At 38.2% G+C, this 27,392-nt stretch overlaps 1 protein-coding gene across 23 annotated transcripts in view; it reads left to right on the forward strand.

Moving 5' to 3' along the window:
• Positions 1-27,392, forward strand: part of ABI1 (abl interactor 1) — a 152,256-nt gene that overhangs the window by 15,167 nt on the left and 109,697 nt on the right. For 19 of the 23 annotated variants that reach the window (XM_008535182.2, XM_008535187.2, XM_008535183.2 and 16 more), the window contains exon 1: positions 20,599-20,938. The exons of the other annotated variants lie outside the window; for them this stretch is intronic. In XM_008535182.2, coding sequence (XP_008533404.1) covers positions 20,822-20,938 — 117 coding nt within the window. In that variant the 5' untranslated portion in view covers positions 20,599-20,821. Of the gene's footprint in view, positions 1-20,598; positions 20,939-27,392 lie in introns of those variants that run through there. 23 annotated transcript variants of the gene reach the window in all.

A 27,392-nucleotide genomic window follows, 5' to 3' on the forward strand; every position in this document is an offset into this window, starting at 1 on the left:
CTTTCATTTCTGATTTTAGTAATTTGAGTCTTCTCTCTTTTTTCCTTAGTCTGTCTAGATAAAGGTTTGTCAATTTTGTTGATCTTTTCGAAAAACCAAAACCAACGTTTTTTATTGAGATCATAATAGTTTACAAAATTGTGAAATTTCAGTTGTATGTTATTATTTGTCAGTCACCATATAAATGTGCCACTTTACCCCTTATGCCCACACTCCAACCCCCTTCCTGTCTGGTAACTACCAATCTGTTGTCTTTGTCCATGTGTTAATTTATTGTCCACATATGAGTGAAATCATAAGGTGTTTGTCTTTGTCTGGCTTATTTTGCTCAACATAATACCCTGAAGGTCCATCCATATTGTTGCAGATGGGACGATTTTGTCTTTTTTATGGCCGAGTAGTATTCCATTGTATATATTTACCAAATCTTCATCCAATCATCAGTTAATGGGCACTTGTGTTGCTGCCATTTCTTAGCTATTGTGAATAATGCTGCAGTGAACACAGGGGTGCAGAAGTCTCTTCGAATTGTTGATTTCAAGTTCTTTGGATAAATACCCAGTAGTGGAATACCTGGGTTGCATGGTATTTCAATATTTAATTTTTTGAGAAATCTCCGTACTGTTTTCCATAGTGGCTGCACCAGTTTACATTGCCACCAGCAATGTATGAGGGTTCTCTTTTCTCCACATCCTCTCCAACGTTCATTATTTTTTGTCTTGGTAATTATAGCCATTCTAGTGGGAGTAAGATGATATCTCATTGTAGCTTTGACTTTCGTTTCCCTGATGATTAGTGATGTTGAACATCTTTTCAAGTACCTGCTGGCCATCTGTATAACTTCTTTGGAAAAATATCTGTTCAGATCCTCTGCCCATTTTTTGATTGGGTTGTTTGTTTTTTGGTTGTTGAGTTGTGTGAGTTCTTTATATATTTTGGAGGTTAACCTCTTGTTGGATATATGATTTGCAAATATTTTCTCCCAGTTGGTAGGTTGCCTCTTTGTTTTATTCCTGGTTTCCTTTACCTTTCAGAAGCTCTTCAGTCTGATGAAGTTCCACTTGTTTATTTTTTCTTTTGTTTCCCTTGTTCGAATAGGCGTGGTATTTGAAAATATCCTTCAAAGACTGATGTCAAAGAGTGTACTGCCTATATTTTCTTCTAGGAATTTTATGGCTTGACGTCCTACCTTCACATCTTTGATCCATTTTGAGTTAATCTTTGTGTGTGGTGGAAGATATTGTTCTACCTTCCTTCTTTTGCATGTGGCTGTCCAGTTTTCCCAACAATATTCATTGGAGAGACTTTCATTTTTCCGTTGTATGTTCTTAGCTCCTTTGTTGAAGATTAGCTTCCGTAGATATATGGTTTTATTACTGGGCTTCCACTTCTGTTCCCTTGATCCGTGTGTCTGTTTTTGTACCTGTACCATGCTGTTTTGATTACTATAGCTTAGTAGTATATTTTGAAGTCAGGGATGTCATGCCTCCAGCTTTGTTCTTTTTTCTCAGGATTGCTTTAGCTATTTGGGGTCTTTTCTTGCTGCACATGAATTTTAGGATTCTTTTCTCCATTTCCGAGAAGAGTGTCATTGGCATTCTGATTGCAATTGCATTGAATCTGTAAATTGCTTTAGGTAGTATGGACACTTTAACTATATTTGTTCTTCCAACCCATTTTCATGGATTATCTTTCCATTTCTTTATGTCATCATGGATTTCACTCAATAATGTCTTATAGTTTTCATTGTATGAGTCTTTCACTTCCTTGGTTAAATTTATCCCTAGATAGTTTATTATTTTTGTTGCGATTGTACATCAGATTATATTCCTGAGTTCTCTTTCTGTTATTTATTAAAGTATAGAAATGCAACTGGATTTTGTAAGTTGATTTTGTACCCTACAGCTTTGCTGTAGTTGTTGATTATTTCTAATGTTTTTCTCTTTTCTTTTTTTTAAAGACATTATTTTTCCTTTCTCTCCCAAAGCCCCCTGGTACATAGTTGTGTATTTTTAGTTGTGGATCCTTCTAGTTGTGGCATGTGGGATGCTGCCTCAGCATGGCTTGATGAGCAGTGCCATGTCCGCTCCCAGGATTCGAACTGGCAAAACCCTGGGCAGCTGAAGCAGAGCAAATGAACCTAACCACTTGGCCACGGGGCCGGCCCCTCTAATTGTTTTCTGATGGATTTTTTTTTTTTAGGATTTTTTTGTATATAAAATGATGTTGTCTGCAATCAGTGAGAGTTTCACCTCTTCATTGCCAATTTGGATACCTTTTATTTCTTTTCCTTGCCTAATTGCTCTGGCCAAAACCTCCAGTACTATATTGAATAAGAGTGGTGAGAGTGGGCACCCTTGTCTTGTTCCTGTTCTCAGAAGGGTGGCATTCAGTTTTTCCCTGTTGAGTATGATGTTGGCTATGGGTTTGTCATGTGCAGCCTTTATTATGTTGAGGTACTTTCCTTCTATACCCATTTTATTGAGACTTTTTATCATAAATGCATATTGGATCTTGTCAAGTGCTTCTCAGCATTTATTGAGATGATCATGTGGTTTTTATTCCTCATTTTGTTAATGTGGTATATCACATGGATTCATTTGTGGATGTTGAACCATCCCTGCATCTCTAGTTTAAATTCCACTTGATCATGGTGTATGATCCTTTTGATGTATTGCTGTATTTAGTTTGCCAATATTTAGTTGAGGATTTTTGCAGTGTTTCCATCAGCAATATTGGACTGTAGTTTCCCTTCTTTGTGTTGTCCTTGTCTGGTTTGAGGATCAGGGTGATATTCAACTCATAAAATGTGGTAGGAAGTGTTCCATCTTCTTCAATTTTTTTGAATAGTTTGAGGAGGATAGGTATTCAATCTTCTTGGAATGTTTGGTAGAATTTTCCAGAGAAGCCATCTGGTCCTCAACTTTTATTTTTTGGGAGGTTTTTGATTACTGTTTCAACCTCTTTACTTGTGATGGATCTATTCCGATTCTGTATTTCTTCTTGGTTCAGTTTTTGGAGGTTGTATGAGTCTAAGAATTTATCTGTTCCTTCTAGATTGTCCAGTTTGTTGGCATATAGTTTTTCATAGTATTCTCTTTTATTCCTTTGTATTTCTGTGATATCTGTTGTAACTTCTCCTCTTTCATTTTTGATTTTATTTATTTGATCCTTTGATCCTTTTTTTTTTCTTGGTAAGTCTGGCTAAGAGTTTGTCAATTTTATTTATCTTCACAAAGAAACAGCTCTTTGTTTCATTGATCCTTTCTACTGTTTTTTGTTTGTTTGTTTCCATTTCATTTATTTCTGCTCTAATATGGGCTTTTATTCATTCTTTTTCAGATTCTCTTAGATGTAGTTTAAGATTGCTTATTTGAGAGTTTTTTTTGTTTGTTAAGGTGGGCCTGAATTGCTATGAATTTTCCTCTTACGATCACTTTTGCTGCATCCCATATGAGTTTGTATGGTGTTTTTTAATTTTCATTTGACTCCAGATATTTTTTATTTCTCCTTTAATTTCTCCAATGATTCATTCATTGTTCAGGAACATGTTGTTTAGTCTCCACATATTTGTCACTTTCCCAGCTTTTTCCTTGTCATTGATTTCTAGTTTCATAGCATTATGATCAGAAAAGATGCCAGATATGATTTCAATCTTCTTAAGTTTAGTAAGTCTTGCCTTCTTTCCCTCCATATGGTCTGTGCTTGAGAATGTTCCATGTGCGCTTGAGAAGAATGTGTATTTTGCTCTTTTTGTATGGAGTGTTCTATATATATCTATTAAGTCCATCTGGTCTAGTTTTTCATTTAAATCTGCTATTTCCTTGTTGACTTTCTGTCTGGATGATGTATCCATTCTTGTAAATGGGCTGTTAAGGTCCCCTACTATTATTGTGTTGTTATTAATATATCCTTTTAGATTTCTTAATAATTGCTTTGTGTAATTTGGTGCTCCTGTGTTGGGTGCATATATATTTATAAGTGTTATGTATTCTTGGTGGTGTGTCTCTTTTATCATTATTTACTGCCCCTCTTTGTCTGTCATTGCCTTTTTTATCTTGAAGACTACTTTGTGTGATGTATGACAACACCTGCTTTCTTTTGTTTGCCATTAGCTTGGAATATTGTCTTCCACCCCTTCACTCTGAGCCTATGTTTGTCTTTAGAGCTGAGATGTGTTTCCTGGATGCAGCATATTGTTGCCTCCTGTTTTTTAATCCATCCCTCCACTCTGTGTCTTTGATTAGACAATTCAATCCATTTACATTTAGAGTAATTATTGATATATGAAGACTGAATGCTGCCATTTTATCACTTTTTTTCCAGTTCTATATTTCCCTTGTTTCTCCCTCCTTGAATTTTGGACTGCCAGTTCAGTTGGGCAGTTCTCTGTGATGGTTTTCTCAGTTTTCTCTTTGTTTATCATTTGTTTCTCTGTTGAGATTATTTGTTTAGTGGTTACCATGAGGTTTTTATAAAATATCTTGTAGATGTGATAGTCTGTTTTCTGATAGCCTCTTACTTCTTTAGTCTAAGCAGGTTCCATCTCTTTCCTCTTTCACTTCTAGGTTATTGTTATCACAACTTATTCCATTTTGTGTTGTGAATATGTGGTTAAAATGATGAGATTATAGTTATTTTTATGTCTTCCTTCCCTTTATCTTAATGTTATAATTAAGTATTTGCTAACCAGTTCTGATAGCTGCAATTTTCTGATTTTGTCTATTTATCTCCTTGCTCAAGGCTTTGTAAACCCTTTCTTTTTTTTTTTTTTTTCAGATGTGAGGGCCTTCTTGATCATTTCCTGTAGGGGGCTTCTTGTCATGATGAATCCCTCAGCTTTTGTTTATCTGGGGAAGTTTTTATTTCTCCATCATATCTGAAGGATATTTTCACGGGATAGAGTATTCTTCACTGAAAGTTTTTGTCTTTCAGAATTTTGAATTTATCATTCCACTCTCTCCTAACCTGTAAGGTTTCTGTTGAGAAATCCCTGAAAGCCTGATAGAGGTTCCTTTCTAAATTATTTTTTATCCCTTGCTGCTCTTAATATTTTTTCCTTGTCATTGACTTTTGCCCTTTTAGTACTATACACCTTGGAGAAGGTCTTTTTACATTGATGTAATTAGGAGTTATATTAGCTTCTTTTACTTGTACTTCCAGCTTTTCCCCCAGGTTTGGGAACTTCTCAGCTATTATTTCTTTGAATAAGCTTTCTGCTCCTTTCTCCCTTTCCTCTCCCTCCAGAATACCCATAATCGTTATGCTGCATTTCCTAATTTAGTCAGATATTTCTTGGAGAATTTCTTCATTTCTTTTTTTTTTTTTAACATTGGTACCTGAGCTAACAACTGTTGCCAATCTTCTTTTTTTTTCTGCTTTTTCTCCCCAAACCCCTCCAGTACATAGTTGCATATTTTAGTCATGGGTCCTTCTAGTTGTGGCATGTGTGAGGCCACCTCAACGTGGCCTGATGAGCAGTGCCGTATCTGCACCCGGATTCGAACTGGTGAAACCCTGGGCCACCAAAGCGGAGCATGTGAACTTGACTACTCAGCTATCGGGCTGGCCCCCCTTCATTTCTTTTTGGTCTTAGTCTTCTCTCCTCCTCTATCTGAAGCATTTCTATATTTCTGTCCTCCAGATTGCTAATTATGTCCTCTATAGTTCAAAGACTCCAGATTTTTCCTTATCTCATTCATTGTCTTTTCATCTCAAACATTTCTGATTGATTTTTCTTTATAGTTTAAATCTCTTTGTGAAGAATTCCCTCTGGTTATTAATTTTATTCCTCATTTCATTGAACTGTCTGTCTGAATCTTCTTGTATCTCCTTGACTTTTTTAAGGATAGCTATTTTGAATTCTGTGTCATATATTTTTAAATTTTTTTTAACTTTTTTTCCTCCCCAAAGCCCCAGTACATAGTTGTATATCCTAGTTGTAGGTCATTCTACTTCTACTATGTGAAATCCACCACAGTATGGCCTGATGAGCAGTGTGTGGTTTTGGGCCCAGGATCTGAACTGGTGAACCCCAGGCCACTGAAGTGGAGTCTGCTAACTTTACCACTCAGCCATGGGAACTGCCCCTCTCTGTATTTTAGATTGTAAATTTTTTTGCCTTCAGGATTTATTTTTGGGTGGTTGTGATTTTCCTTCTTGTCTGGAGTATTAATTTACCTCTTCATATTATTTGATGGGGTGGATTTGTACCTTCGCATATTGGTAGTATCTGGTCACAGATTCCACCTGCTGCCACTGGGAGGGGGACAGGAGCTGTGTATTCTGAGCCCCCCATGATCTCTGGAGTCTGCATCTGTCTGTTGGAATCTAAGCTGACAGGGCCCATCTGAAACTGCCTGCTTGCAGCTACTTCTTTGCTAACATATTCACAGGTGCTCTGGTGGGGGTCCCTTGCTCTGGCTGACTGGCCAAGCTGATGCACCAGGCAGGGGGTGTGGCACTTTCTTTCACATGTGTTATCCCAGGGCCATTCTAGCTCTACCATCACTATCTGCTGTCCTGGGTTGCTGGCTTGATGAAGTCACCCCCGCAATAGCTTAGCATCCTCTTTGTGGAGCTTTTCCATGGCTGTGAGGCAATTCAGAACACGAAGGTATTCCTATGGAGAGCTGCCCCTCACCCCTCTGCTCTTAGGGCCGCACTCAGTCCTGTGCCCTAGGTTGCTGCTGGCAAAGGAAAGGAGATCCCCTTACTTCCTTCCACTTCCTCCTGGGGAGTCCAGCACCTTCAGCTCTGGACGTGACTGCGTTGGTCTCTCAGATCTCTTTTGTGTTGTGTGACTGTCTTCCGTTGGTTCATGAATGTCCTTTTCATTGTATCTTAGTGGGGAGAGTCTAACGTCACTCCTCCCAAAACCAACTTTTGGTTTTGTTGATGTTCTCTATTCTTTCTCTATATTTCATTTATCTCTGCTCTAATCTTTATTATTTCTTTCCTTCTGCTATCTTTGGGTTTAGTTTGTTCTTCTTTTTATAGTTCCTGAAGTGGTTGTTTTTTTTAGGAGAAGATTCGCCCTAAGCTAACATCTGTTTCAAAGTTTCCTGCTTTTTACTTCTTTTCCCCCATGAAATCCCAGGATGTAGTTGTGTATAGTTTTAAGTTCTTCTGGTTTGTCTATGTGAGTCACCACCACAGTGTGGCTACTGACAGACAAGTGGTGTGGTTCTGTGCCCGGGAACTGAACCCAGGCTGCCAAAGTGGAGCACATTGAAATTTAACTGCTATGCCATCAGTGTTGGCTCAAGGTTCCTTAAGTTTTAAAGTTAGGTTCTTGTTTGATATTTTTCTTGTTTTTTAGTGTAAGCATTTATAGCTATAAATTTCCCCATTAATACTGCTTTACCTGCATCCCCTATGTTTTGGTATGTAGTGTTTTTACTTTCATTTGTCTCTAATTATTTTCTAATTTCCCTTGTGATTTTTTTCTTTGATCAATTGGTTGTTTAGCTGTCTTTTTTCCCCACAATTTTTCGAATTTTCCAGTTTTCTTTTTCTTTTTGATTTCTAACTTCATCTTGTTGTGGTCAGAGAAGATACTTTACATGATATCTACCTTTTTAAATCTGTTGAGATTTAATTTATGACCTAACACATGGTATATCCCAGAACATGTCCCATCTTCACTTGAGAAGAACAAGTTTTCTATTGTTTTTGGGTAGAGTGTTCTATATATTGTCTCTTAATTTATTGTAAGTCCTCTATTTCCTTACTTATCTTCTGTTTGGTTTTTCTATCCATTATTGTGAGTAGAGTATTGAATTCTCCACTATTATTGTAGAACAGTCTATTTTTCCTTTGAATTCTGTCCGTTTTTGCTCCATATATTTTGATGATCTGTCATTAGGTGTATAAATGTTTATAATTGTTATATCTTACCACTGTAGTGAACTTTTTATTAAAATATGCTTTCCTTCTTTTCTCTTGTAACCTTTTTTGATTTAACATCTATTTTGTCTGATATTTATATACCCCTCCCTGTTCTCTTTTGGTTACTATTTGCATGGAACATGTTTTTCCATCCTTTCACTTTCAACTTGTTTGTATCTTTGGATCTTAAGTGAGTGTCTTGTAGACAGCATATTTGGATTGTGTGCTTTTTGTTTTTTTTTAAAGATTTTATTTTTTTCCTTTTTCTCCCCAAAGCCCCCCAGTACATAGTTGTATATTCTTCGTTGTGGGTCCTTCTAGTTGTGGCATGTGGGATGCTGCTGCAGTGTGGTTTGATGAGCAGTGCCATGTCTGCGCCCAGGATTCGAACCAATGAAACACTGGGCTGCCTGCAGCAGAGCGCGTGAACTTAACCACTCGGCCATGGGGCCAGGCCCTGGATTGTGTGTTTTTATCCTTTCTGCCAATCATGTGTTTTTTTTTTCAGCTTTACTGTGGTACACTTGACACACAAAATTGAAAGATATTATTGTAATATATGTTGTAAGCAAACAACGTGATGACTTGGTATAGTAATGATTTGATATATATATACATTGTGAAAGGATTCCTCCCATTGAATTGATTAACACATCAACCTATGTCTTTTGATTAGAGATTAAACCACCTACATTTGAAGTAATAATTGATAAAGAAGATCTTACTTATGTCGTTGTGCTATTCGTTTTCTATATGCCTTGTAGTTCTTTTGTCCCCCATTTCCTGCATTACTATTTTCTTTTGTGTTCAGTTGATTTTTTGGTAGTGAAATGTTTAAATTTCTTTCTCATTTCCTTTTGTGGATATTCTATAACTATTTTCCTTGTGGTTATCATGAGGATTCATTTAACATCTTAAAGTTATTACACTCTAATTTGAATTTATACTAGTTTAACTTCAATAACTTACAAAAAGTCTCCTCCTTTATGGCTCTATCCTCACCCCTTTCAGTCGCTGATGTTACAAAATTACATCTTTATTCATTGTGTGCCCCAAAACACAAACTAATAATTCTTTTAAGTGCATTAGCCTCAGTGTCAGCCCCATGGCCAAATGGTTAAGTTTGTGCACTCTGTGTCAGTGACCTGGAGTTTCTCCGGTTTGTATCCTGGGCATGGACCTAGCGTGGCTCATCAAGTGATGGTGAAGCAGCATCTCACATAGCACAACCAGAAGGACCTACAGCTAGAATATACAACTATGTACTGGAGGGCTTTGAAGAGAAGAAAAAAAAGAAGAAGAAGATTAGCAACAGATGTTAGCTCAGGTGCTAATCTTTAAAAAAAAATAATAAGAAGAAGTAAATAAATGCTTTAGTCTCAAATTATGTAGAAAGCAAGATTTAGAGTTATAATTCAAAGTTACAATAATACTAGATTTAACACTAATAATTACTCTTTTTTCTGTAAATACATTAGTGTCTTAAATCATGTAGAAAACAAAAATTACAGGTACAAACCATTGTTACAATAATATTAGATTTGATAACTGCCATGGATTTCCTTTTATTGAGATCTTTATTTCTCTATGTAGCCTTGATTTACTGTCTAGTGTCTTTTCATTTCACCTTACAGGACTCCCTTGAGCATTTCTTGCAGGGCAGGTCTAGTAGTCTTGACTCCCTCACCTTTTGTTTACCTGGGAATATCTTAACTTCTCCCTCACTTTTGAAAGATGATTTTGCCAGATATATGATTCTTGGTTGATAAGTTTCTTCTTTTAGCACTTTAAATATTTTGGCCCACTGTCTGTTGATCTTCAAAGTTTCTAATGAGAAATATGCTTATGGTTTTATTGAGGATCCCTTGTATGTGATGATTTCCTTCTCTCTTGCTGCTTTCAAGATTCTCTTTGTCTTTGTCTTTTAAAAATTTGGCTATGATGTGTCTTAGTATGGGTCTCTTTTAGTTTACCTTACTTGGAATTCATTAAGGTTCTTGGATATTCATGTCTTCCATCAAATTTGGGAATTTTTCAGGCATTATGTCTTCAAATATTCTCTTTCTACTCCTTCTGGGTCTTCCATGATGTGTATATATGTCCACTTGATGGTGTTCCACAGGTCCTTTAAGCTCTGTTCACTTTTCTTCAATCTTTTTTCTTTCTATTCCTCAGGCTCAATAATTTCCATTGTCTTATCTTTAAGTTTGCTGATTCTTTCTTCTGCCTGCTCAAATCTGCCTTTGAATCTCTCTAGTGAACTATTCATTTCAATTATTGTAGTTTTCAGTTTCCAGAATTTCTTTGTGGTTTCTTTTTAGATTTTCTCTTTATTGATATTTCCATTTTTGTTCACACATTGTTTCCTTGACTTTTTTCATATCTTCCTTTAGTTCTTTGAGGATCTTTAAGACAGTTGTTTTAAAGTCTTTGTCTAGTACATCCGACATTAGGTCTTTATGAGCAACATTTTCTATTGACTTGTTTTTTTCCTTTTTGTATGCCTTGTGATTTTTTTGTTGTTGAACACTGGGCATTTGAATAAAATATTGTGGTAACTCTGAATATCAGATTCTTCCCCTTCCCCAGGGTTTCCTGGTTTTTGTTATTGTTTTTTGATTGCTGTAGGCTGTCTCTTCACTGATGTAAGCGTAAGACTAAACACCTAAGGTGTAAACTAAACATCTTCTCAACGTAAACTAAACGTCTCCTCTGAGCCTTTCCATGGGCATGTGCAGTCACTTCTAATGTTCTCTGTGTTTGTAGTGTTTTTGAATGTCCTAGTCTTTAATGTCTGGTCCTCAAAAGGGGAGAAAAACAAACATGAAGGAGGGGCGGGGGAAAAGATGCTGGCCCTTCAAATCCCCTGGAAATTACTTCAGCCAGAGGAGGAGGGGCTTGCAGCAGAAGAGAGAGATGCAACAATGACTGCTTGCTTTTTTGTTGACACCTCTGTAATTAGAAGTAGCAATCAGCGATCAGATCCCAGATCCCCAATATTTGGAGGACAGCATTCTTTTTGCCCACCCAAGCACCTGCAAGCTGTGTTCAAGCTGCTCTAGGAACACATACACACCTGCCTGCCACGTGGCTGAGAGTGGCAGATGGGTATCTGCTAATGTGCTAAGACCTGAAATTGACCAAAATTATGCAATTTTCCTTCTTCATCTTTTCCAGGAAGTCGCAAGCTATCAACAGATTCCAAAGTTTCAAAACAGTTACATCAGGCAGATCCATCTAGTGCAATTTTTGTCCAAGTGGGAAGACAGATTCCTGGTGCTTCCCACTCCACCATCTTCCCAGAATCCTCTCCTGAACACTCACTTTTAAACTGGCATTGTGCTCAGTAGTTTATGGTTAATCTCATTTATTATTCTCAAGACATAGGAATTAGCAAGTTTTATATAACTTGCCCAGCGTCTCACAGCTGGTAGACGGTCAAAAAAAGGACAAAGAGCAATAAAGAAAGTACAGAAAAAAAGAGCAATGGATAGAAACTGTCCCCAAGGAAGTCCAGATATTGGACTTATGGGATTTTAGCCCCTATTTAACATTCAGCCAGATGCCCTTGTGTGTGAGTAACTTGCACAATTGTACGTGGTAGTCCTGGATAGCACCCAAGCCACCTGTATATGTATTGCAAAATTTTTCTGAGTTGTAGTAGATAGCTGACACTATTGTTTTCTTTGATTATCTACTCTCTCTGGAACATTGCCACACCAACCTTAGGGTGGTTCAAGTAACAATGCTACTGCTGATTGAAAATATCTCCATTGCCAAAGTCGACGCTTGGAAAGAAGAGCCAATTCAAAGTGGACTAATCATATTTTCTTTTTGAGAAATGCTGGTTTGGAACTGAGGGATTTCGAACTCAGGTTGGGCTTCTTGAATGGAGGAGACGAAAAACTTGGGAGCCAAATTTGTTGTGCTCCCCACCATTTAGAAAGGGTAGCAAAAAAAAAAAAAAAAACCGTTGGCAAAGAAACAAGACACCAAATAAGAATATTGCCTGGATTCCTGCCAGCCTTCCAAATGACTTGCACTAGAACTTTCTCAGGATGATTGCATTTGTATTTTTGAATTCTGTGAGTAAGCCTGAATTTTCATAATTTTTTACTTGTTCTTTATTTTTCTTTTTTCTTTTTCTTTTTTATGCTACTTTATTTTCTGTAACTTCCAGCTAAAGAAATACTAACTCTACATGGATTGTCATTTGTCTTTAGAACTTTTAGATGTTATTTTGTTCAGTTGTATTAGTCAAGAAAATTCTAGATATTTCCAGCAGCAAGGGATTTATAAAGCTGTTGGAGGGACAAAGTTCAGGGAGGGGCCATCTCCAGCAGCCAGTTTACCACTAGGTTCAGAGAATGAGATACTCATTATTGCTGGCGAGGTCATCTGCTCCAGAAACTGCTCCGATTGTCACCTACGCCTGAAGCATCTTGCTGAAGTTGAGAAAGGGAGGTGGAGGAGGATGTGTTGATTCAGCAGCTTCCAAAATTAACAAGTGCTTAACTCACTCAAACCATACTGGAGATATTGCAGCTTCTGGAAAGAAGAAAAAACCACATGAGATTTCACTTAATTCCTATATTTTTCCCTCCAGGACTCCAGGCACCTCGCGTTTTTAGCCATTGCTAATTTTTAATTATTTCATAATAACAGCTTGCTCCAGACTAAAATAATGCTGGCATTCTGCAGTGGCTTGTCTTAGTGTGTCTAAGAAAGATCTTTTCTCCCCTGTTAAATGAATAACCAGACTTGTCTGAAAGCTGGTCTTTGGGTCTTGGCCTGCTACAAATATCATGACGCTGCATAAAAGGACTTCCATGATCAATTATAATAAAATTTGAAGGAGAGTTCACAATTCATTCTGTCTCCTGAAATCCTCTTATCTTGTGTGGGCCTTGCTAAACCATTCGAATAGTGTTCTGTCAACTCTCCCTCCTTTCTGGGGATTCCTGGATGCTATTGTTAATTTGAAAAGAAGCAAATAGAGGAAATAATTGAGGGTTGTAGAATCCTAGAATGTCAGTTAACTCCCTGTAATGGACTGAATTGTGTACCCCTCCTCCCCCTGGCAAATTCATATGCTCAAGTCCTAACCCCAAGTACTTAGAATGTAATGTATTTGTATATAGGACTTGTAAATAGGTTATTAAGGTTAAATGAGGTCATATCCAGTATGACTGGAGTCCTTATCCAAAGACAAGATTAGGACACACAGAGACACCACGGAAAAGGCCACACGAAGACACACTGAGAAGATAGCCATCTTCAAGCCAAGGAGAGAAGCCTCAAGAGAAACCAAACCAGCTGACACCTTGATCTTGGACTACCAGCCTCCAGGACTGTGAGAAAACAAATTTCTGTTGTTCTTAAGCCACCCAGTCTATGGTATTTTTGTTATGGCAGCCTGAGCAGACTAATACACTCACTCCTCTCTCCCTTTTTTTGGTAGAGAACATGACCATGTCGCATAGTAGTGGCGGATGGAGAACCCTGGTTACCTGACTCCTGGTAACCACTCCACTCCACTCTACCACATTGCTACTCTCCATCCTGATTTGTTGACCATCTACTTCCAATTTAGTGTCCTGTGATGCAATATTGTGAATGACCTTTGCAGAAGTCTGAGGTCCACTAAGTGTGAAGTCTCACTCCTTGTGTGCCAGATAACAAGATAAGCAATTATGTTCCAAGATGGTCCAAATTATGATTTTGTCCAGCACAGCTTTTAACCCCCGAAATAAGTTCTTTATGATTGTTAGCCATCTGCTATTTCAAAGCAGAATACATGAAATTTCAATTTCCCTCCATGCACACGTGCAGAATTTGCAGTTACAAACTGTTTTTCATGATCCAATTGTTTAGCTTGACTAGACATCCATGAAATGAAATATACAGGGTCTAATTCTCAGCTTGAGCCCAAGGAATACATCTAGTTTAATACAAACACTTATTATTCTTTATTCTGTTTGGATTTCTTTTAAAGGCATTTCATTATAATTTATTTGCACAAAACCCACAGAAAAATATTAAATGAATAAATAGTATAGAAGTGCACAGTATGGGAAAGAAATTGGACTCTGAAAGTTAGCCTGATGCATATAATTTAATGTCACAATGTCTACCTGCAATTCTTAATGTTAACTCTTGACCATTTAGTCACCTTTATTACTCGAAAGAGCAAGTTGTCTCCTACTTTTTTGGATTGTACGACTTTTCATCATATGTCAAAGGCACGGAAAATGTGTAATTTTTTCCCTATTCTTTAATATTTGAACCAAGAGATTTTTCTCTTGCGTGTACTTTTTTGGGTCAGCTTCAGTGAGATCTAATTTAGTTACAATAAAACTCACAGATTTTAAGTGTACAATTCTATGAGGTTGAGAAATGCATATAGTCACGTAACCCCCACTACAATAATGATCTAGAATATTTCTGTCACCTCCTAAAGTTTACTTGTGTCTCTTTGGAGTCACTCCCGCCTTCCCCAATTCAGGTCTCTGGCAAAGTCTGATCTGATCTCTATCACTGTAGTTTTGCCTTTTCTAAAATTTCATACAAATGTGATCATACAGTGTGTAGTCTTTTATGTGTCTAACTTCTTTCACTTAGCATAATGCTTTTGAGATTCATCCATGTTGTTTTGTGTATCAGTTTGTTCCACTTTTAGTGCTCAGTAATATTCCATTATATAGATATGTTATAATTAGTTTATCCACAAGGACATAAATTGTTTTTTTCTGATTTGGGCTGTTTCTAACATTTGCTTATAAATTTTCGTGTGGACATGTGTTTTCCCTTTTTTTGGTAAATACCTGGGAGTGGAATTGAAGGGTCATAAGATAAGTGTGTTTTACCTTTTTGAGAAACGACATAGCTTTTTTCCAAACTGGTCTTACCATTTTTCATTCTCATCAGTAGTGTATGAGAGTTGCACTTGCTCCACATTCTCAACAACACTGGTATTATCAATCATCTAAATTTTAGTCATCCTATTGGTTGTGTAGTCGTATCTCTCTCCTCTTTTTTTAGAAGATTGTCCCTGAGCTAACATCTATTGCCAATCTTTTTTTTTCTTCTCCCCAAAGCCCCCCATTACGTAGTTGCATATTCTTGCTGTAGGTCCTTCTAGTTCTGCTATGTGGGACGCTGCCTCAGCATGGCTTGATGAGCAGTGCTAGGTCCGTGCCCAGGATCCAAACCAAACCAGCAAAACCCTGGGCCGCCAAAGCTGAGTGTGCCAACTTAACCTCGGCCATGGGGCCGGCCCCATGTAGTGGTACATTATTGTGGTTTAAATTTTCGTTTACTTAATGACTAATAGTATTGAACATCTTTTTTTGTATTTATTCACCATCGTATATTTTCTTTGATAAAGCATCTCTTCAAATCTTTTGGTCTTGAAAAGAAATTGGTTTATTTCTCACCCTATTATTGAGTTGTAAGAGTTCTTTACATATTATTGATACAAGTTCTTTATTAGATATTTGTTTTGCAAATATTTTCTCCCAGTTTGTGGTTTGACTTTTCATGTTCTTATTTATTTATTTAGGTACAATTGACATATGAGATATTAGTTTCAGGTGTACAACATAATGATTCAGTATTTGTAGATATTGTAAAATGATCACCACAATGTCTAGTTAACATCTGTCACCATACATAGTCACAAAATTTTTTTTCTTGTGATAAGGACTTTTAGTTTCTTACCAACTTTCAAATATGCAACACAGTATTATTAACTAGAGTTAATGCTGTACTTCATTTTCTTAATGATGTCTTTTGAGGAGTAAATGTTTTTAATTTTATGAAATACAATTTTCCATTTTTCATTTCATATTTCATGTTTTAATGTCCTTTTTAGTTTTTGCTTGAAAGATGGCACTAAGATTTTCTCCTAAATTTTATTACAGAAAATTTATAGTTTTATCCCTTCCATTTAGGTCTGTGACCCATTTCAGTGAAGCAAGGGATTTTGAATCTCAAACTGAAATATCTTTTAGAAAATAATTTGAAACCCACATCTCTGCACAAACAAAGAATAATAACTGGTTCACACAATTTGTCTCTACCCTCTTCCTCCCAACCAGTTAAACTGAAGGAGATACAGGTAGAATTGCTGCTAAGAAGTTACGGTTACTATATCTTCTTGATGAATTGTTCCTTTTGTTATTATCCAATAGCCTCTTTATCCTTTGCAATATTTTTTGTCCTCGATTGTAATTACTTTGACGTTATTATTGCTATAACAGTTTTCTTTAAGTAAATATTTACCTGGTAAATATTTTTCCATCCCTTTATTTCGATATGGCTTCGTTTTTTAGATGTCTCTTGTAAGCAATATATAGCTGGACTTTTTTCTTTTAAAATACCATATGAAAAATCTCAGTTAACTTTTTTAACTTGAAAAAATGTGTTATTTTGTTAAGCTGCAGGTAATCAAGTTCATCAATGCATTTCACTTTCATCGTTTCTTTTAATCCACACTTTGCCTCTGCTTGAAGGTTTCTGGGTGGTAAACTCTCCTCTATGTCTGAACCATATCGTCCTGTAATGACATTTAGTTGGGTTTAAATTCTATTTTGAGAGTTATTTTCCTTCAGTGCTCTCAAAATATGACTTCCTTATCTTTGGTATCTCTTACTGTTGATAAGATCTCTACTAATTATCATTCCTTGGTAGAAAAATCCATTTTCTCTGATAGTTTTTAAGATTTTTCATTCTATCCTTGATATTCTAATAACCAGTTTTTTATGTTAATTCACTTCAGACTTACTTTTATGTTTAACTATATTTAATTTTGCATTTAGATGTTTTCATCTTCCACTCTGGGTAAAGAATAATTGAATCACATTAATTTCATTTCAGGATTTTATAAACTTTCTTCTATTGTTTTTTGACATCTTTTGCAAAGGAAAACACTGGCTTGATATTTTTTCTGTTGAAGATAACCTGCTTTTTCTATAGAAGATTCCTTTATTTTTTATCTTTAAAGTTCATTAAATTTTCCAAGATGTATAAGTTTATTCTTGCTATTGTCTGTTGTTCTTTTCCTTTTTATAGGTGAACTTCTAAAAAATATTATTTTTTCTTTATTACTTTTTAAATTGAATAAATGTATATATGGCCTACATAGAGTAAATTGGGTAAAGTACACTACTTTTAAGTGTACAATTTGACGATTTTTTATTTACATAACACCTTTGTAACCACCAACCATATAAAGATATAGAATATTTCTAGTGCCCCAGAAGATTCTCTTATGTTGTTTCCCAATTTATCCCTTACAGTAGTTAACCTCTATTCTGGATTTTGTCACCATTGATTACTTTATCCTGTTTTTTAACTTCATAGAAATGGAATGATATAGTACGTATTTTTTCATTTCTGACTAATTTCACTCAGTAAAACATCTTTTATCCATGAAAGTGCTTTTAGCAATGGATTCATTCATGTCGTTGCATCTATCAGTAGTCCATTCTTTTTACTGTTGTGTGGTATCCCATCATATGAATATATCACAGTTTATTTATCCTTTCTCTTGTCGACAGGCTTTCAGGTAGTTCCCATTTTTTGGCTATTATGAATAAAGATGCTAAGAACATTCTTGTGCATACCCTTTAGTGGACACATATGTTTATTTTTCTTGAACAAATACCTAGGCACAAATTGTTAGGCTGTAATGAGGTGTATATTCGGCTTTAACAGGTATTGCCAAACAGTTTTCCAAGGTGATTGTGCCCTTTTATAATTGCATACTCATATATATACACACTCATGTGTGTGTGTGTGCCAGATGCACTACATTTTTTCCAACACTGGGTATTTTTGGTCTTTTGGGAGGAGGGGTCTGGCTGGCTTCTTTCACTTAGCAAAATGCATTTGAGATTCAGCCATGACTTTGTGTTTATATAGAGTTCATTAATTTTATTGCTGAATAGTACTCTATTGTTTGGATGTACCAGTTTATTCATCCAGTAACTGGCTGAAGGACATTTGAGTTGCTCCCAGCTTTTAGTGGTTATGAATAAAGCTACTATAAACGTTCACATAGTGGTTTTTGTGTGACCATAAATTTCCATTTCTCCTGGGTAAGTAGCTAGGAGTAGGATTGCTAGGTTTTATATTAAGTATATGTTTGGTTTTATAAGAAACTACTAAACTATTTTCCAATGTGGCTGTAGCAGTTTGCAGCCAGTAAAGTATGAGAGTCCAGTTACTCCACATTCTCACTGCCACTTGCTATTGTCAGGATTTTTTTATTTTAGCCATTCTAGTGGGTGTGTGGTGGAGTCTATTTAATTTTATACTATATCCTGGTAGAGTGTAGTGTTATCTTATTATGGCTTTAATTTGCATTTCCTTGATGAAGAGTGAATTGAGTGCCTTTTTATATATTTATTGGCCTTTTGTGAAGTGCAGTTGTCTTCTTTTGTCTGTTTTTTTATTGGATCGTCTGTCTTTTTTTTTAATGACTTGGAGTAGTTTTTAAAAATATATATATTCTGGACCTGAGTCCTTTGTCAAATGTATGTGTTGTGGCTTATCTTTTCACTTTCTTAATAGTGTCTTTTAACGAACAGAGTGTTTTAATTTTAATGATGGCTACAGTAGGCTGACTAATGGCCCCCCAAAGATGTCCACGTCCTAATCCCTGGAAACTATGAATATCTTACCTTACATGGCAAAAGGGACTTTGCAGATGTAACCAAGTTAAGGATCTTGAGATGGGGAGATTACCCTGGATTATCCAGGTGGGACCTATGTAGTCACATGATCCTTATAAGAGAGAGTGATGGTGGTCGGAGTCAGAGAGAAGGAGGTGTGACGGCAGAAGCAGAGTCAGAGAGAGATTTGAAGATGCTCTGCTGCTGACTTAAGATGGAAGAAGGGCCCACGAGCCAAAGGATGCAGGTGGCTTCTAGAGACTGGAAAAAGCAAGGAAACATTTGCCGTTAGAATCTCCGGAAGGAACAAAGCCTGTGGACACCTTAATTTTAGCCAGCGAGACTTCTGATCTCCAGAGCTGTCACATAAATAAATTAGTGTTGTTTTAAGTCACTAAATTTGTTGTAATCTCTTGCAGCAGCACAGGAAACAAGTAAAATAGCTTACTTTTCATTTTATTAAAAAGCAAATCTTTTTTTTCCTTTTTGTTAGTGTTTATTGTATCTTGGTTAAGAAATCTTTGTCTACCACAAGCTTATGAAATTATTCTATATTTTCTTGCAGAAGCTTTATTGCTTTACCTTTTACATTTGGAAAGACCAATGATTTAGAAGTCAGAGAACTTTACTACTATTTTCAGTGCCCTTAGCTAACCTGTCTTAACTTGTCTAAGCTTAAATTTTCTTATTTGGTAAAGTAGAAAAGAATCTTTAGGTCATTTATCTCTCAGAGTTGTGAGCATTAAAGAAATTTGATATGACTTTGAAAATGGTAAAGCAGCATCACCTGTCTGATCACTCCCTCAGTGTTGTTGAAAAGTATCAACATATGGATATAAACGGGTTTAGTGATATACATAGTTAAATCTGGCTCATGTAGGGACGAAGTTGAAGAGTACATCAAATTTCAATAACTTGGATTAAATCATCATAGGATTAATGATAAATATTAAAGAAAGACTATTGTGTATATTCCAGATAATTATTGAACGCAAGTCCTTTATTGATTTAGGGAGCTTAGATTCCTTGACTGGGAATCTGTTGGCTGGGGGTGATTATCTCTTTCAGGTAGGAGTGTTAAGTTTTTCCCTGTAGAGGTTGAACATTTTATGGCCCCTAGTAAAGGCAATATTCAATAAATACTTATTGATGGATCAACTTTTAAAATTTGGTTGAGTCATGTTATTATTCCTATACCTGTGATTCTAAATGACTTCATGGACAGATGAAAATATGGACATTTAAATGATCTTTAAATTAGTTTCCTTTTCGACCTTTGGACAACACTTCCGTAGCCCACTATATCAAAAGCATTTAATGTTTCTGTTGAAACGAAATGCTTGAAATACAGGGCCTTTTAGACTATTCCAAAGCAGTTGATGATAAAAGAAAAAACAATTTTGCACAACATAGATAAACAACGTATACATAACTTCAAAAATGCAGGTGGAAACATGCAAAGAAGGCTCAAAGAAAGATTGACAGGATAGCACTAAAAATTGTGTGTTTATTTTTAAATTGTGAGTCTTTAAGAGTACAGAGTATCCTTACTTAACTTACACCCCCAATGTTTACTGCATTACTTGGTACAGAGCTGGCAATAATAAATATTTGTTAAATTTTATATGAATTGAGGGTGGCGGAAGTTTAGAAAGTAAAGCCTGCGTGGCGCTATCTCTAAGAAGCTTGAGGAAGTAAAAATTTGAAGTTTTCCATATTCTAGCCCTTTTTAATCCTTATCAGAGTTGATATCTCTGATTCACTGACATTTCCTAATTCACCAAGTTTCACAGCCTTCTTGGTGCGGGGAAACGGTTTTATTCTTTAGAATCACCCTGTGGCGCCATCTCCCGGAGCTGTCGGGAAACTCCAGACTTAAACCCGCATCCTCGGTCGACGTTCTTTTTTCGGACTCTCCCTACACGCATGCGCTTTTGGTGGCAAGCCTAGACTTGTGAGAGACTACAATTCCCAGAAGACCATGCCTGGGGCGGAGGGGCGGAATCTTGTGGTCGAGGGGAGGGGGAGGGAAAGACCTGAAGGCTCGCGAGAGAACGAGATTGAGGCGGCTGCGCGCAGCGGGTGGAGGCGGGGTGGAGAGAGCGAGGAGGAAGAGGAGGAGGTGCCGTCCCACAATACCAGGCGGGAGGGCGAGTAGGCGGTTTGTATCCGGGCTGTGAGGTGCTCCGAGGCTCCGCGGACCTTGCTGCCTCTGTCTCTTTAACGCGAGAGGAAGCGATGCGGAGGGGTGGAAAATGGCAGAGCTGCAGATGTTACTAGAGGAGGAGATCCCGTCTGGCAAGAGGGCGCTGATAGAGAGTTACCAGAACCTGACCCGGGTGGCCGACTACTGTGAGAACAACTACATACAGGTGAGGCGCGGGCGGGCGGGCGCGGGCCGGGCCGGGCCGAGGACCCCGCCGCCGGCCGCCGAGCGACAGCCCACTGGGCGGGGTGGGGAGCTGCCCTAACCTCAGCGGCCGCCTCAGCCCCAACCCAACCCCAGCGCAACCCCAAAGCGCAGCCGGGGAGAGAGCGAGCGGCCGGGCGAGGGTTTCGGGCTGCGATACAGGAAGTGGCTGTGGTGGGGGAAGCCGACCGAAGGGGAGCGAGGAAACGGGCGAGGGAGCCCCGCGCCCCCCTGCCGGCCGCCTCCCCTCGCCGGGCTTCTGTCCCGGAGAGCCGCCCGCCGCCTCTCCCGGGACGCGGCTCTGGGACGGGGAGCGAGGGGAGCGGGAAGCGCGGGGAGGAGCGGCCGAAGGGAGACGAGCGGCGGGCTGTGTGTCGGCGAGCCTGGGGTGGGGGCGATTATGTCAGTTCGCCCCAGAGGGTGTGTCTCTGATTTATTTATTTTTTAAAAAATTTGTCATGAGTCACATTACCGAGACCTCCCCGAGGAGAGGAGGAAGCGGGTGGGGAGCGAGGGAGGGCGTAGAAGAGAAGTTAATCGCGAAATTTCTTTAATTGAAGGTTTGTAAATCTGCCTGCCTGTCGGGTGGCAAGTCGGGTTTTTTCCCTCCCATCATTTTCACTTCCGCCCCACCGTAACGTGCTCTGAAGGTTGTTAGGGCTGTCGCTAGTATGAAACACAGATTCTTCTTCACCGCCTGGAAGGTCTTCAACACGTCCTCTTCCCCAAAAGTTCTTGAACTGTGGGCTTCCTAAGTAACTTAAAATAGAATGGTGTAATCGCCGGTTGCTTATTTTCTGAGGTTTCCCTCTTTCCAACCTAAGTAAATGTGTAGAATATGAATCCAAGTAGATTGCCGAGCACATTTAGCGTGAGAACCAGAACGTGCGGCGTGTTATTGTAAATTTATTAGAAAATTCTTGGGGCCTTATCTATGACAGATGCTTGCTTGTTGGTTTGTATTTTAAAGATTGAAAGTGACTTATGTTGCAGTTTGGTTGGGAGATCTTTGTGTAAACCAACAGTTTGCAGTAGAAGCAAATTAGCAGAGTCCTTTGTATCAATATAATGGCACCAAAAAGTCGCTTGTTAGTGGTAAGGCATGACCAAAACGTACTTTGAAAGGTTAGGGTTATTGCAATTCACAACTAAAGTATTTATAGAAGTGACTCCCATGTGATTATCATTTTTAAGAACCAATAGTTTCTGTGTTGGCAAATGCTTTTCCGCTTTATTTTTAGAAGGAGATACTGTTTTCAGAATATTTTGAATATTTCTCAATTTCCATATTAGTAACATTGTCTCTCCAGTAGCACTACTAGGAATTTATCGCATAAATTTTTTCAAGCTTTTACTTTAGGAATTCTAGTGATAAATAAACTTGTTGAATGCCTGCCATGTCTACTGTATTATTTGTTTTTGCAAACTTTATATTTAGCCTTTTAAAAGTATTCTCAATTCTGGCAAAAATGTGGATATGGTTTTCAAATAGAAAAGTGATCTTGTAGTTTGTCAATATTAAAGATATACAACTTTTATTTAACTTAACATGGAAAGCCTTAAAATTGAGGCGAATCTCAATTTGCTGAAGGTTTAAAGATTTTGAAAGTCAAAGTCACAGGAAGTTAAATTGCCCCCATTCTAGAAAAGTAATTTCTTTGTAGAAGTCAGCAGATAGGTGCTTCATAAAGGGGTGGCTGCCTTTTGTTTTGCGCGTTGGGAAATCTGACAAATATATGGTGTGGTAACTGCTACGTGTTGGCAAATGCAAACGTGTTTTAACCTGTCTGTTGACTGTTTCTTTTTCAGGTGGTTGTGTGACGTAGGGCTTTTTTTTTTTCCCTGATAGCTTTCTTTTTCCCCTCCTGCCACCATCATGTAACGATGAAGCACTTTTAAACTTCATTGGTGATATCCTGATTAAGATAAGTCGCGTTATTTCTCATGTAGTCTCTTACTTTTAAACATGTTAGTACCTTGGTACCAAGAGCCACTGTCAGGGGCCCCTAATTTTTTTTGGTGGTCCTAAACTCGACTCCAGTGAAGCATTCTCATCTTACTGGAGGGGAAAAGATGAAATTCACACATAGCAGTGTCTATCCTTTAAACTTCGGGCTGCGTGATGCAGGCCACTAGCTGCCTTTCTGAGAGGCTCAGACAGGGTCAGGCTCAGACAGGCTCAGAAGATGATGAAGACTTGTGGAAGCTGATGTGGTCGCTGACTTCATGATGTGCTGTGCTGCTAGCTTTGGTGCTGTGAATAGGGAACCAGTAGTACTAGAAATAACCATTTAGATGTCTTTTGAGATCTTTCTGTATCCCTTCTGTGATCCTGATTGGGTTAGAACCAAGACTTCGCATACACATAACTCTTCTCGGGGAAAGTACACGGTCACTTGGTGTTTTGAGAATTTTTTATACCCGGGGTGAGTCAAGTTATTGCTTGGGTGATTTTTATCCTGAGAATTCAGTTTGCATTTTGTTATTTTCCTACAGTTTGGAAGTTCAGTCCTGTTCAGGTAAGGTGTTTAGCCAACAGATTCTTTTGGCTATAATACAGTTGAGTCCTTGGGCACTTTATTAGTTCTTTGGGTCCTTGACTTTAATTATTAAATTGTGTTATTAATAACAAAATTGTTATGGGGAAATAATATTCAAAATAGAAAGTGTTTATATAGACGTAAAGAAAAACCTTTGCCTTTTCCATCTTTCATTTGAATTTTTCTGGTGGATTTTGTTAAGGACTGTCACTCCCCAACTTGAACACACTTATTCATCTGACCAGTTCTCTTTGCTCTCCTTTGGGGTCCGTACTGCCTTTGTCTTGGGAACTATTTTGGGGAATAAGAAGGGGTGAAAAGGAGTAGAAATGGCTTAAGAAAGGTTTCTCAGCGTGCAGATTGCTGGGTTGGGTAAGGACAGAAAAGTCTTCCATACAACTCAACTTTTAAATTCAGTCTAATCTTTCTATCTGGAATTCCCTCAACAACACCTTCATTTGGATTAACAAGTATATTCTAAAATCTGAGAGTGTGAAGGGCATATCCTCAGTGAGCCATGTACTTTAGGTCGCTTTCCCCCTCCCCTGGTAGCGCGAGATTATTCTCATTTCCTCCTTATACACATTTGATCTTGGAGGGCAGGTAATTTTCGAGCAGGAACGTTTGGAGTAGGTAAAGGCTAACGTTTCTGGTACTGTACAGTTTATCCCATTTTATAAACCGTGTCACTTAATTATTACAAGAAGTACAATTATAATATTTCTATGATTTTTTCTTTTTCTTTTTTTTTTTAAGACAGATGAACAATCTGAGGTTCGGAGACATTAAATGCATAGCCTAGAGTTCCATGTCTTGTATGTGATAGTGCTGGGAATCAAAGCCAGATTTTTCTGATTCCGTATCCTGTTCCTAAATTCCCTTTAATGAGTACTGAATGGGGTGCTTATTGCAGCAAAAGGGATAAAAAGAGTGTGCAAAGAGGGTAACAGAAAAGGGAAGTGAGCAATATAATTACTCTGTCACAGTCTCGGCTGATTGATTTGTATTATCTTTAATCCTTACAAAAACTCTCTGTGACTGGCAGTATCCTCTTGCAGATGAGGAAATCAGGACTGAGGAAAGTTAAATGAATTTTGTTTGATCCTACAGTTAGTAATTGGCAGTCAGGATTTCTGCCTGACTCTGACAGGCCCCACAGGCTATGCTGTTTCCATATGGCACTGTCTCCAGACACGAATGAGTCTAGAGCTCAGACCAGTTCGGAAATGTCATGGGATAAATAGACTCTTGTTGGGCATGTCTGGGAACCTGACAGCTCTTTTACCATTGTTTCTTCTGGGTGTCAAGTTGTAAATATAAGAACAGGTATGTTTGTAATTTGGGGACTTGCCTCCATTGCCTAAAGATGGCAGCTTTGGCACTTGAAGTGTTGAATTATGGGAATGATAGGCTAGTTTTTCACCGAGCTCAGTGGATTCTTTTCCTTTCCTATGCGTCCTTGACTGTTTTTTTCTAGTCTGATTCAGCTTTGCAGTTGTGATAAGAAAAGTTGTAGAAGAATTAGTAGAAGTTAACAAAACAAAAAATGTCCTGAAATATTTTGAATAGTTCTGATTTCCACACAAATCACATTCAGGAAGAAATAGTCAGAATGATTGAGGAGACTAGGACAGATTGGAAATAGTAGAATTGTTAGACTTGCACTTTGAGGTTTGAGTGAAAGAGTGGCTATCATAATTAGAGAGATTAGGGGCCATCCCAGTGGCATAGTGGTGAAGTTCTCACACTCTGCTTTGGCAGCTTGGAGTTCACTGGTTTGGATCCTGGGTGCAGATCTATACACTGCTCATTAAGCCGTGCTGTGGTGGCGTGCCACATAGAAGAACTAGAATGACTTATAGCTGGAATATACAACTATGTACTTGGGGGGATTTAGGGAGAAGAAGAAAAGGAAAAAAAGGAAGAGGAAGATTGGCAACAGATGTTAACTCAGGGCCAGTCTTCCTCACCACACACAAAAAAAGCATACCTTAAAAAAAATTAGAGCTATAGGTTGGAAATGTAAATGAATTAAACAGGGTTTTAGTAATGTACAGCATGGTAACTATAGTTAATATAGTACTGTATATTTGAAAGTTGCTAAGGGTAGATCTTAAAAGTTCTCACCACATGAAAGAAAAAGAAAAAAGCTTGTAACTGTGTGGTGATGGATGTTTACTATTAACTAGACTTACTGTGTTGATCATTTTGCAATACATACAAATACTGAATCATGTTGTACACCTGAAACTAATATAATATTATATGTAAAGTATATCTCAATTTAAAAACCAAATAAAACAGGATTTTAGAGAGAGATTTTTTTGGTGACGAAGAATGTCGCTGAGCTAACATCTGTGCCAGTCTTCCTCTAGTTTGTATGTGGGATGCTGCCACAATGTGGCTTGATGAGCAGTGTGTAGGTCTGCGCTTGGGATCCAAACTCTCAAACCCCAGACTGCCAAAGTGGAGAGCATGAACCCAACCACTACGCCACCAGGCCAGCCCCCTAGATTATTTTATTTTATTTTATTTTATTTTTGAGGAAGATTAGCCCTGAGCTAACTGCTGCCAATCCTTCTCTTTTTGCTGAGGAAGACTGGCCCTGAGCTAACATCCGTGCCTATCTTCCTCCACTTTATATGTGGGACGCCTACCACAGCCTGGCTTGCCAGGCGGTGCCATGTCTGCACCTGGGATCTGAACTGGCGAACCCCAGGCTGCCGAAGTGGAACGTGTGCACTTAAGTGCTGCGCCGCTGGGCTGGCCCCACCTAGATAATTTTATTAAAGATCATCAGTTGTTTGTTAGACTGACCCATACCGTGTCACATGTTTGTTTATTTATTTATTTTTGCTGAGGAAGATTTGCCCTGAGCTAACATCCACTGCCAGTCTTCCTCTTATTCTATATGAGCTGCCACCACAGCATGGCCACTGACAGACGGCTGATGCAGGTCTGTGCTTGGGAACTGAACCCGGGCCACAGAAGCAGAGCATGCTGAACTTAACCGCTAGACCATGGGGGCTGGCCTGCAACATGATTATTAATGCTGCTGTCAAGCAGGCAGGATCTGACTTGGCATATTAGGTCTTAGGAAAGTCCATTCATAAGGATGGAACATCATATCACTTCTTATTAATAATACTGTCAAGAATACTGAGTATTCTTTAGGGCTGTATGTTATTTGTATTAAAACTAATGTCCTCTTTCTTTTTTCCTTTTGTAACTTTAATACCAATAAGAACTTTATATGCTATACTATGGTCTAGTCCTGGTCTGTTTTGATCTTCCGGTTTAGCATGTTTGTGACTTTTGGAGAGGATTTTTTAGAAAGCTGCTGAAATAATCCCTCAGGATAAGGACATTTTTGTAAATCTTCCTGCGTGCTTCTGCTTTCTCTGGTTGGGTCTGATATGAAGAATCTTTTTTTTTTGAGGAAGATTAGCCCTGAGCTAACTGCTGCCAATCCTCCTCTTTTTGCTGAGGAAGCCTGGCCCTGAGCTAACATCCGTGCCCGTCTTCCTCTACTTTATACGTGGGATGCCTACCATAGCATGGCGTGCCAAGCAGTGCCACGTCCGCAACCGGGAGCCCAATCGGTGAACCCTGGGCCGCCGAGAAGTGGAACGTGCGAACTTAACCACTGCGCCACCGGGCCGGCCTCTGATATGAAGAATCTTAATACTCCTTATAGTGGAAAAGAGGTTTTGGGTAATTGGAGGTCTGGTCTGTGGCTGTGTAGAATAACTCTGTTTACCTTGGGTAAAATTATGTCCTAGGAATTAGACATTTGTGAATTAACAGACAAGAGTATATTAGCCAGAAAGGAAGGAATATTGGGAGAAGAGGTGGGATCAAGCATTAGGAGATTAT

This window comes from Equus przewalskii, chromosome 30, assembly GCF_037783145.1.
Source record: "Equus przewalskii isolate Varuska chromosome 30, EquPr2, whole genome shotgun sequence".
Classification (NCBI taxonomy): Eukaryota; Metazoa; Chordata; class Mammalia; order Perissodactyla; family Equidae; genus Equus; species Equus przewalskii.